The sequence below is a fragment of the Erpetoichthys calabaricus genome, chromosome 14, assembly GCF_900747795.2.
Source record: "Erpetoichthys calabaricus chromosome 14, fErpCal1.3, whole genome shotgun sequence".
NCBI classification, from domain to species: domain Eukaryota; kingdom Metazoa; phylum Chordata; class Cladistia; order Polypteriformes; family Polypteridae; genus Erpetoichthys; species Erpetoichthys calabaricus.
Window position 1 is genome coordinate 55,454,329 of NC_041407.2, and position 12,685 is coordinate 55,467,013.

Here is a 12,685-nt window from a genome sequence, read left to right on the forward strand (position 1 = left end):
GAAATTCTTTTGTACTTAAATATCTTACTTTTAAATTCTAAGTAATGTTGAAACCTATATAGGATCTTCTCAGGTTTGCACAAAAGCAAACTATTAGAAAGTGAGTATTAACCATGATGCATTATCTTTCATTGTGCTTTTCATCAAACTCTTTTCATAATGTACATGAGCTATTTAACAATACCTCAATTGAATAAGACATGGAAACCACAAGCATTCACATAACAGTAATTGGTAGAGAACAATATTACACAAAATATAATCTAGTTTAAGTTACATGCACATAAAAGAAAATGCAAATAATGAGTGTGACTGCACTGCATAATGAAAAAGAGCAATGGATAACAAATGATTTTAATTGTGACATGTCAAAAATCTAGACTACAAAACCTATTATTCTGTCATTAAACCATCTAAATCCCATTCATGGTTATAATGAAATTGTCAACACTGGGCATTAACCAGAAATCAACCCTTGTGGGAACACCAGTCCATCACATTACTGATAGTGCCCACAATGCTCCACACCAGGCCAGTTTAGAGTTAACTGTTCACCTAACAGACATGTTTTCAGAATGTGGAAGAAAATCCATCACACACATAGGGAAATGTTCATACAGATAATGTTTAGCACTTCTTCTCTGAGCCACCTCTCTACAAAGTGAATAAGTTGTGTATTGTCTAGCTGGGACACTAGTAATGTTTTTGTGTATGTGTGTACAGTCATTCAATACCTGAGGTAACATACATACAGTAAATGGAAGCATAACATGCACTGTATATTGTGTTACATATGTGCATTTGGGAGATAGCTTAGTTACTCTGATGATGGTCTACTAATGCCTTTTCTCTTTCTCCCTTTGTAGAATGGAATACTAACAGCCATTCCACCTCTGACGTCACTTCTGTTCTCCATCCTCTGGGACCCACCTCCTCCTGCCTGGACACAATATGACCAGCAGTTCCCCCATCTTTGAGTTAGTTCTGTTTTGAACTTGAGTCTGAAAGGACATCTCAGTAACTTGTAACTAGAATAAACATTCTATTCTTGACAAGTTTCAGAGCAAATCACAGTACAGAAATTGCACTGGTTAGAGTAATAAATGACTTGCAGATTAACATGGATAGAGGCCATGTATCTGTTCTTGTTCTGTTAGACTTGAGCACAGCATTTGACACCATTGATTATAGTGTTCTTATAAATCGCTTTAGACAGTGGGTGGGCCTCTCCAACAACGACTTAAACTGGTTTCAGTCTTACTTAACAGGTAGAAAATTCTTTGATAGTTGTGGTGTTTACTTCAGAGACCCATGATATTTTATATGGTTTAGCAAAAGGATCTATTCTAGTTCCACTGCTCCTTTCCATCTCTATGCTTCCATTAGGTCAGATTATCTCAAAACACATGGTGAGCTACCATAGCTATGCACATGTCACACAGCTGTATTTATCAATAGCGCCTGATAACCCTGACGCTCTTGGCTCACTGATCCTGTGTCTTACTTGTATTTCCGAATGGATGAGCAGTAGCTTCTCAAACTAAATAAAGAAAAAAACAGAAATCTTAGTTATTTTCAAATTGTGCTATATAAATAAATGATGTTGTTGTTGTGTGCTTATTTGTTTTCTACAAACCTTCAATTGTACAGGATTACCGTTCTAACCCTTTCACGTTGTTGTGTCTCCTTTTACAGTCAATCTTTTTCAAAATCAATACCTTCCTAAATCCAATCCAGGGACTATCAAAAACCAATCCGAAAATAGGATGTCATTCAATTACAGGAAAGATCACATTCACACTCTAAATGGTCCAGTGTAGAGTGTCAAGTGAATCTGAAATGCACTTTTTTGGGATGTAGGAGGAAACTGGAGCACCAGGAGAATCTCTGTACACAGGTGCATTCAAATGTACCACTGATGAGCTGACAGACAGTATTGCTAACCACATTGTGAATTGAATGCATGTTAGCTCTCTATACAAAAATGTGTGATTACATAAAAATAAGATCTATAAGATAAAAATCCATACCAGCAGATTCTACTGTTACACTTACCCTTTCCATGTGAAGTCTCAATCATCCAAGTGCAGTTAAGGTTATTAGGATAAAAATCTGGGAAGCCAGGAGACAAGATGGTGCCAGTCGACCCCTGAATATATCCACCACAGAGTGCTGTAATGACAAGAGGATAAATGACAAAATAGCATTATACTCACTCAGCATCACACCGTTCAGATTTATAGTTTAGCAAGCCCTAAGACAACATACCAAATAAAAGTCAATAAGTGTAAGACAGAAGGAAGCAAGTTCAAATACGCACCTTCACAGCTAGGAAGTGGCCGACTCCACTGGAAATTTGGCTCACACTCCAGTGGGTCATTATCACTCAGGGTATATCCAGAGTCACAACTGAAGGTGACCAGTGCTCCAACATAGAAATCATTACCATGGCGCTGGCCATTGACAGGAATACCAGGATCCACACAGTGGTCTGACTGCAGTTTGACAGCTGAGACAAAGAAAGAGGTTATTAAATCATGACAACAATTACTCTGTCACCTACTTCAAAGTGTATGTAATAAAATCTATTGACAGGTTGGGAGATGTCTATATGTGTTTCCTGAGGGTCCCATTGACCACTGTCATGTGTTCCTTAGTAACTGCAGACCAACTGTTATTTTTAACTAAACTAAATTACCATACTTCTGTTATGAGATGGCATGTTTCTGCTCCGGTCGTGTAGGTGATCAGCTTTTGTAAGACATTTACACAGTGTAATTCCATGAATTTTATTAATAAGATAATTATTCATTTTTCACATTTTTTGATTTCTTGTTAAGACTCTATTCCCTTAAAAGTTTTATTTTAAATCTAACCAGCAATACAAAGCAGAAAAATAGTGTCACAGACAGAGAACAGTTAAATCTTCATGCTTAAATGCCACTTTAAAAAAGTAGTTAAAATGGTACTTATAAACAAATATATGAAATTTAGAAATAACTTTCAATACTCAAGCCCAGAAATCTTTACTAAATTCCCAGAAGGTTTATAAATTGCTATTATCATATTTATTTATTAAAAATTATGGGAAGATGAGCAGCAGGTTTAATTGAAAGGGGCCAATACCAACAAGCAATGCTGCATGTTTTGCAGATGACATAAAAACTGTCTATACATTAAAGGTTGAAAATAATAAAGAAATCTTTTGGAACAAAGGACACAGGTCTTACACTGGCTGAGTTACTTTTCTAGAATATTTAAAAAGCATGTCCAAAATACCACAAAGTCATCATTTCCTGGATAAAATTAAGTTGCAACCTGTAATCCTCGCAATTAAAGATGTTCAAGGTTTTTTTTTAATTTTACCCAAACATCCATTCTCTGAACTCACTTAGGCTAGCAGGAATATTGTTCCTGGATATAAAGCACCAAGCACAAGGCAGAAACCAAAACTAGGCCCACTCATACTCACATTTGGCCAAGTTACAGTCACCAATTACCCTAACAGGCATCTTTTTTAAAATGAGGGAAAAAAATTTAAAAGATCAACAGTATCTATGGTCTCGTCTGTTATAGGAGATGGACATCTGAAGCAGAGCTCCGCTAGCAGCGGCTTTATTTTCCCACGTATTTCATATTATTTAGAGGTATCCTGTATTTAACCCGACCAAGGAACTTCCACTACAATATACAAGCATGAGTAATAAGAAGAAAAGTCAGAAAGAACCGGAAAAGAAACTTAAAGCTGCATCAAAGTCTGGACAGACATCTGGCCCGAGTGCAAGGTATAGCCTCTCGGAGACTGACCTGGAACAGGCAGACGAATGCACAGATTCCCTAGGACCCTGCTCCATTGTATCATCTCCAGTCGAGAGTGAAAATGGGCGCGAAGGTGCAAGTGATACAGGTCACGATATATTGCCAATTTCTGAGGATCATCCGAGACTAGAAAAGGCCCTGCAAGATGTACTCTCATCTACTCATCGCGAGCCCGCAGCACCTACTGTAACAGGAGCTGCATTTTTACTCGCAGAGTACGAAATCCGAAGAGAACTGTCCGAACTGAAAGAGATGATTGCTACACTGGCCACCACCATGGCTACGGCCATAAATGAGCTTAAGAAGGATAACAAGAATGAGCTTAAGAAGGCTAATATTGAGCTTAAGAATGAGCTTAAGAAGGATAGCATCGAGCTTAAAAAGGATAACAAAGACCAGGAAACGCATCTATTTAAACGTTTTGACGTGAACTTTAAAAGCATGTTGGAGAAATTAGAGGAACACATCGAAGAAAATAGATCCAAGCTGAAAATACTTGCCGACCAGATTAATGACGTTACAGATCAGTTGGATGACGTTAAGCAGGCATTCATGGCTCGAGTTGAAACAGCAGAACAATTGGCGTCTAACGCCGAAGAAAAAGCTACAGCTGAGAATTCCGAATGCAAAAAACTCGGAGACAGACTTGCGGCCCTGGAAGATGGGTGCAGAAGAGATAATATAAGAATTGAGGGTATACCTGAGAAACGAGAAAGCTCAAGCCCAGTGAAATTTGCAGTAGAATTACTCTCTAAAATAATTGGAGATGATTTTAAACTCGACACTGAGGTTGCAGCAGCTTATTGCATATACAGATCAAGCACCTTTAAACCTAGGTCTTTTATTGTCTGCTTCGAGCGATTACGATGTAAGCTTGATGTGATGGCACTTCTCAGACACAAGCAAAAGATTATATTTGAAAATAATCTTATTCGTATTTTCCCCAACTTCTCACCATTAACAGCTGCAAAATGCGCAACCTACTTTAACATTAAAAAGTTGCTACAGAAAGCCGATATCAAATACAGCCTCTTGTATCCCGACAAACTGAAAGTGGAAGTTCAAGACCAATATTATGTATTTTCAAGCAAGGAGGAAGCTGAAAAGGAACTAAAGAAGCTGTTTCCGACACTCTTTTGAAAGTTAAAAGGAGCCGTATTCTGTCAAGGCATGGGAAGGACCTATCATCTGCTGTCGGCTCCACTTTTAAAGAGATTGGTATTATAATTATACATCCTTTTCTTTACTTGGACATTATACTGTATGTTTATGTCTTAATTACAGTTATAGACGCAAGTGTGGAAGTAATTAAAGCAGGGTTTGTTTTTTTTCTTTTTACTACCTTAAAGTAGACTGTTTAACATCATACTCTTGGTTTATTGCTATTTCTACTATTTCTACTATTACATTATACTATTACATTTGGATTTACTTTGTTTATCCTAGACTACTTTTTAAAATCTTTCCCAGGGTTCATTCTTTTATTATCTTAATATCTTAAAATTGCTGAAGATTATTTTAAGCTTAAAGACTGTTAATGATTATATTTTCGGAAGATAGTTTTTAGAATTCAGCTGCAATAGATATCTCTTTGTTTTAATTCTCTAACGCCGCTGCGGGGTGGGGTTTGTTTTGTTTTGGACATGCTCTGTCTCTTTGTATATCAGAGGACCGGGACATCGCGAAGTGGGATCAAGCCTCATGTGGGGAGGCAAAATGGGTGGGTGGATAAAGGGGGGAGAGAAGGAGAGCAGGCTATATCTAATCTATTCTTCTAATCCTTATAACTATAAATATCAATGAAACAATAGGCTAAAATGCAATAACTCATGGGGAATTTTGAAATTAAGATTAAAACTGCCTCACTAGCAGTTAAGACTATAAAATGACATTAAAAACTCAGAATCAATGTCTCCATGATGGGACAGTTAACTTTGTGAGCTGGAATGTTAAAGGCCTGAATCACAAATTAATGAGAAAGAAAGTATGCTCTCACCTAACAGGCTTAAACGCTAAAATAGTATTTTTACAGGAGACCCACTTACTAAGCAAGGATCAGTTCAGACTACAAAAAGACTGGACTGGCCAAATGTTCCATTCTAGCTTTATAAAGAAAACTAGAGGGGTGGGAATTCTCATACACAGAACAGTTCCATTTGTAGCATCAGATGTAGTATTGGACCCTGAAGGGAGATATGTGATGGTCATAGGCAACTTATTTAACAATAAAATGATTTTGATAAATGTTTATGCACCCAATGTCGATGATAAGGAATTCATGCAAAATCTATTTGCATCCATTCCCAATGTGAACACTCATAAAATTATAATGGCTGGGGACTCTTAGATAGGACTCCTGTGACAGGGGGGACGACATTTAACACTGCAAAGACAATTACACAGTTTTTAAATGACCACAACTTATCAGACTCCTGGAGGTTTCTTAACCCAAACTTAACCCAAACTCAAGAACATATTGATTATTGAATTGATTATTTTTTTATAGATAATAATTTCCTGCCTACGATTAAATCGTGCAAATATGACACAATTGTTATCTCCGACCATGCCCCTCTAGTCTTGGAGCTAAAATCATTAAGCCCCTCACACTCACCTTGCAGATGGTGTCTTAACCCTCTTCTATTGGCAGACGAGAACTGCACAGAATTTATATCCAAACAAATCAGCTTCTTCCTAGAGACAAACACGCCCACAGAGGTTTCTGCAGGAACACTCTGGGAAACTCTAAAGGCCTTCTTAAGAGGACAGATTATTTCATATCTTTCCCACGGAAATAAATTAGAAACCAAGAAAGTGTCAGAGCTAAGAAGCGAAATTACTAGAATAGATGAAGAACAAGCCAGGCGTCCAAGTGAAGCTCTTCACAGGAAAAGGCAGGCCCTGCATACAGAACTCAACATCTTAACAACTAAAGAAACTGAACAACTTATTTATAAGTCTAGACATCATTACTATGAACACGGAGAAAAAGCTAATAAGCTTTTAGCTCAACAAATTCACTAACAAGAAGTTCGTAATGCAATACCAGTAATCACCAACACGAATGGAGAAGAAATATTGACGACAAAAATATAATGCACGCATTTAGAGATTATTATAAATCTTTATATTCTACTGAGTTCAAAGAAGACAACACATAATCTAGTGCATTTCTGGATACATTACAGACACCACAAATAGATGCTTTAAGTGCCGAGGAACTGGATAAACCTCTGACGCCAACAGAGTTACTAGATGCTATAAAGTCACTTCAAAGTGGGAAATCAGCAGGCCTTGATGGTTACCCCATAGAATTTTATAAGAAATTCTCCACTCAGCTAGCTCCCCTCTTATTGGCAACATTTACAGAAGCTAGAGACAACCAAATACTACCTCAAACATTTCGTCAAGCATTAATCACCGTCTTTCCTAAACAAAATAAGGACTTGTTACAATGTGCATCATACAGACCAATTTCACTCCTGAATAATGATGTTAAGATACTCTCAAAAATTCTAGCTAGAAGGATGGAGAAAGTGCTGCCCTTGGTAATATCACAGGATCAAACTGGATTTATTAAAGGCCGACACTAACTTCCAATCTCCGACGCTTGTTTAATGCTATATATTCACCAGCAAAATCAAACACCCCAGAGATATTAGTATCATTAGATGCAGAAAAAGCATTTGATATGATTGAATGGAACTACCTATTCACTGCATTGGAGAAATTTGGGTTTGGCCCGAATATTTGTGCATGGATCAAACTACTGTATACCAATCCAGAAGCTTCAGTTTGTATTAACAACATTTGTTCAGGCTACTTTAAGCTAGAACGTGGTACCAGACAAGGATGTCCCTTGTCACCAATGCTGTTTGCAATCGCTATTGAACCACTGGCGGTTCACTGTCAAAATTCTTATCAGATAAAGGGGATTGTCAGAGAAGGACTGGAACAGAAAATTTCTCTATATGCAGATGATATGGTTTTATATATATCAGACCCAGAAAACACTGTGCCTGCAGTTTTAACAGCACTTACAGAATTTCAAAAGATCTCTGGTCTCAGAATTAATCTGAATAAAAGTATACTCTTTCCAGTGAATTCACAAGCATATAATATTAGATTGGACACCCTACCTTTTACCATAGCAAATCAGTTTAAATACCTAAGGGTAAATATCACAAGTAAACATAAAGCTCTTTATCAACAAAATTTTGCCATCTGTATGGTAAAAATTAAGCAAGACATGCATAGATGGGCAACCCTTCATCTCACTTTACCCGGAAGAATTAACGTTGTTAAGATGAATATCCTTCCTAAACTTCTTTTTTTATTTCAAAACATTCCAATATATATCAATAAATCGTTTTTAAGCAATTAGATTCAACAATAACCTCATTCATTTGGAACTCAAAACACCCACATATCCAAAGAGCGACCCTACAAAGACCTCAGGCAGAAGGTGGCATGGCTTTACCTAATTTTCAGTTTTATTACTGGGCAGCAAACATAGAAGCCATAAAAACCTGGACACAAAAAAATGAACACACACAGGCTTGGCTCGCAATAGAAGTAAAATCCTGTAGTTCTTCTTTATACTCCTTGCTCTGTACTCCAATAAATGCAAGTTATCGCAAATATACTAATAACCCAATTGTGCTTTACTCACTCAGAATATGGAACCAACTTAGAAAGCATTTTAAGATGGAAAATCTTTTATCCGCGGCACCTCTGCAAGAAAACCACCTCTTTCAACCCTCGCAAACATATCCAGTTTTTAATACCTGGAAAAGGTTTGGGATTAAAATGCTCAGAGATCTTTATATAGACAACATAATTGCATCTTTTGAACAATTACGTTCCAAATTCAACCTCCCAGCTACACATTTCTTTCACTATCTTCAAATTAGAAATTTTGTTAAACAGAAACTGCCCGATTTTCCTCACCTCGTACCCTCCACCATGCTGGAAAAAATACTGCTCAGTTTCGAGGAATTAAACACCATTTCCACATTATATAAAATCTTATTAGAGTTCCTACCTTTCAAAGACCCAAGAGGACATTGGGAAGAAGATCTCTTAATCAATATATCAGAAAAGGAGTGGAAGGTAGCAAAGCAGAGAATTCACTCGAGCTCCATATGTGCAAAGCATAGAATTATACAACTAAAAATTATATATCGAGCTCATCTGTCTCACTTAAAACTGTCCAAAATGTTTCCAGGGCAAGATCCAACCTGCGAACGCTGCAACCAAGCTCCTGCCTCACTGGGTCACATGTTTTGGGCCTGCACCAAACTAACATCATTTTGGACCAAAATTTTTAAGTGCCTTTCAAACATGGCCTTGGGGTCACAATCCCTCCTAACCCACTAACAGCTGTGTTCGGTGTTCTTCCAGACGGACTTGAAGTGGAGAAGGATAAGCAAACTGTGACTGCATTCACTATACTTTTGGCACGCAGACTTATTTTGTTAAATTGGAAGAATCCTAAGTCTCCTCTGATAAGTCAGTGGGAAACCGATGTTTTATATTATTTGAAATTGGAAAAAATCAAATTCTCAGTTAGAGGATCTGTACAGAATTTTTTCAGAACCTGGCAGGATCTAATCAATATTATTTTAGAATAAGAGAAATAACTATTACCGGATTTATTTCCCTTCTCCATTTTTATTTACCTATATATATTTCTTCCTTTCTTTTGTTTATTGTTGCCTTATTAAAAAGCCCTAAGCAATTCTCCTTTGGCTAAGCTCTCCTTCTCAAGGGTGGGGTTTGATTTGTCTTCAATTTTTTTTTGTTATAAATTGATCTATTTGTATGGAATGATTACAATAAAATTAATAAATAAAATTTAAAACAAAAATGAAAAACCAGCAATAGTTTAGTTGAAGTACTGTAAAAATGCATCTATTACTCCTTTACTCTTCTGTAGCAAGGCCTTAACAAAGGCTTCTTTTGGTCTTTATAACACTTATAAAACATCAGTAGATCAGTTATTCATCTCTGTGAATTGTGGCATATTGACATGCTGGTAATATGACTTGTGAATATGAAAGATTCACAGGTCTTATAATAATTATGGGATATCAAGAGAAATGTGTCTTAATTAAGCCACCTCATATTATTCCAGTGTGAAGTTTTATTAGTAGGTCACATTGCAGAGATGAATAAACACTTTACTGATGCTTTACAAGTATTATGAAGAACCAAAAAAGTGTTTGTTAAGGTCTTGTTACATAATAGTAAATGAGAAATAAATGCATTTTTGCATTACCTGAACTAAAGCGTTACTAAAAAACCATTGCAGACCCAGCAAAGAGGTATAAACTACACAGATAGTGACCATCTCCTAGAGCTGTGAGGCAGCAGCTCAAACCACTGTGCCATCCATATGTAGCTGTAATCAAGCTGAAGTGGCTGAAAACAAGTTACCTGTTTTAATTGCATTGGAAGTGACAGATATTGAAACTTAGGTGCAATTAAAGTGCATCATCCAAATGACTCCCCCGTGTTTACAAATAACCAGCAGACCAAAACGTGCATGAATGTGGTCTAACAGGTACAGTGTGGCAATATGCTCCCTGTTGCTCCTGCATGACAGATTCTGAGGGAGATGGGGTTTTGATTATCAGTACGGAGCCTAGCAACAGGTTCACATGGAGATTGCATCTTTTTTTTTCTTTTTTTTTTTATACTGGTGCCACTAATCTCCATGGAAACTGTTATTGTAGCTCAACTATGAGGGATCCTCTTATTTTTCTCTCTATTGCCTATAACAAGGGTTTGTTTTTCCATACTCAGATATTAAAATTCAGCTAATAGGAATCCATTACCAGCATCTTCATGAAAAACCTACAGATGAATTCTAGGGACTACAGCAATAGTGTCAGACATGTGGAAATCGATTCAAATATGTCACAACATTCAGTGCTCTCTCAATTAAAAATTATGCTGGCAGGTCATTTTTTTGCTTTGTTTTTTCACAATCCAATATCCTAATAAGCTACTGATCTGTCTGCTAACATTGAGTGAGTTAGCTATGATAAGTAATGTAACATAATACTTTTGAAACCACGTAATCCAATTAATTGTTCCATGTGGTTACAGTCTACCCCAGCAGTATCAGCAGGGAAGGAGCACCAGTCTATCTCAGGATCCATCAAAGCAAACATTCAAATAGGGCCATCTTGGTAACCTAGCACACATAATATTGGGGATGTATGGAAAACAAAATCACACAGACATTGGGAGAGCATACAAACTTGACCTTAACAATGAGAGGGCATGGGGTTCAAATTTAGAATGCAGGGTCAGTGAGGAAGCAGCACTACACACTGAGCCACCACAAACCCCATTATAGTTATTACTATGAAATATGCAGGTGTAAAGATCTCCTGTGTAATTTGAGGGAGAGCAGGTTAGACTTTTCCAATGCAATGGACTCAAACAGACCACAAATTATGAAGTAAAATTATGATCATTAATAAAAAAAAAACGTTCATGATGTATGATATAAACCTTTCTAACAGCATTATTAAGATAAGACAGGTAATTATAGGTGCTGTGGTTGCAAGAGCCTATGCAATTTAAAATCATAAGAAGATCATTCTCAAATGATTATGTACATCTCAACCTAAAAACAACTTCTACCTCAAGCACCTCAGTGTAGATTTTTCCAAATTCCCATAGCCCATTTAAGTGAAGAAGGTTTCCATCTCATATCTCCATCTTGACTTATTAAAAAAATCTATTATGTAACTGTCATTGCCTGGAAGATGAGACTGTTGGACCAATATAAACACCTAAATCCTTTTCAGTGTTAGCTATCTGTAGGCCAGCACTTTCCTGTTTTAATGTGTATTTAATTTTTCTTACCCTGTAAGCAGTTTTTTGCATTTTAATTAAAATGCATTTGCCTAGTTGTACAATTGCTGCTATTGTGGTACGTGCCTCTTTACATATAGGCTAGAATGGTTAAAAAAAAAGGTAACCAAATGAAACTGTCTTGATTTCAAGCACAACAGTTTAATAAAGTGTGTTGCAATAACTTGATCGCCATAAAATTCACACACTGACAGTTCTTTACCTATAAAATTAGAACAGTGAATAGGGAACAGTGCTGGTTATATATGATTAATTAACATATTTAAAAAAAAATGTGATGTATTAAATCATTCACCTCCAAGCAATTGCCACAGTCAGTTAGCTATGCATATAGGTCATAACTTAAATTTGGGCCTTAAATGGCGAGAATAAGGAATAACCAGCATAAACGCCAACTATCAAAAAGTGAAATGGATAACATGCACTACCACCATTTACCTTCAGCTGTAACAAACTGGCATAAGAACTTTAACTTAATGCTCCATGCTCATTGAACTAAAAAAAATGAAAATGCCCACTGTCTGGCATCAGTGAACCAACACTTCAGACCTCCATATTAGTCTTGAATGCAGCAGCTGACAGAATGAAGGAGTTTATACAGCATATGAATCAGGCATTCCTTTTGAATAAATGTATTTTCATAAAGTATGCGTCTCATTGACAGATTCAGAAGGCTATACTTTTAATATAAAAAGTCTGATTCTGACAAGAAGACCTCAAGAACAAATAATGAAGCAGCCAAATGTGTTTTTTAACAGTTTGTTAGATCAAGTAATTAATATTCTAATGCTACTTATGTGTCATAAAAGGTAACTGAATAAGGCTGGCTTCAGACAGAGCATCTGCCATAAAAAGTCCTGCTCAAATTCCCCCATGATGATTTACAAGATGAGATACACAAAATATGGGCATGGTACAACTCATAAGAGCCCATGGACACCACTGTCTGTCTAAGTCAAACGTAAAGATCGATAAT

The 12,685-nt window shown here is 36.7% G+C and overlaps 1 protein-coding gene across 1 annotated transcript in view; it reads right to left on the bottom strand.

Moving 5' to 3' along the window:
- csmd2 (CUB and Sushi multiple domains 2) overlaps positions 1-12,685 on the bottom strand; it is a 991,046-nt gene that overhangs the window by 275,380 nt on the left and 702,981 nt on the right. The window contains exons 18-19 of the mRNA XM_051919055.1: positions 2,321-2,509; positions 2,056-2,172 (exon numbers count right to left, since the gene is read on the bottom strand). Of these exons, the coding sequence (XP_051775015.1) occupies positions 2,056-2,172; positions 2,321-2,509 (306 nt within the window). The remainder of the gene's footprint in view (positions 1-2,055; positions 2,173-2,320; positions 2,510-12,685) is intronic.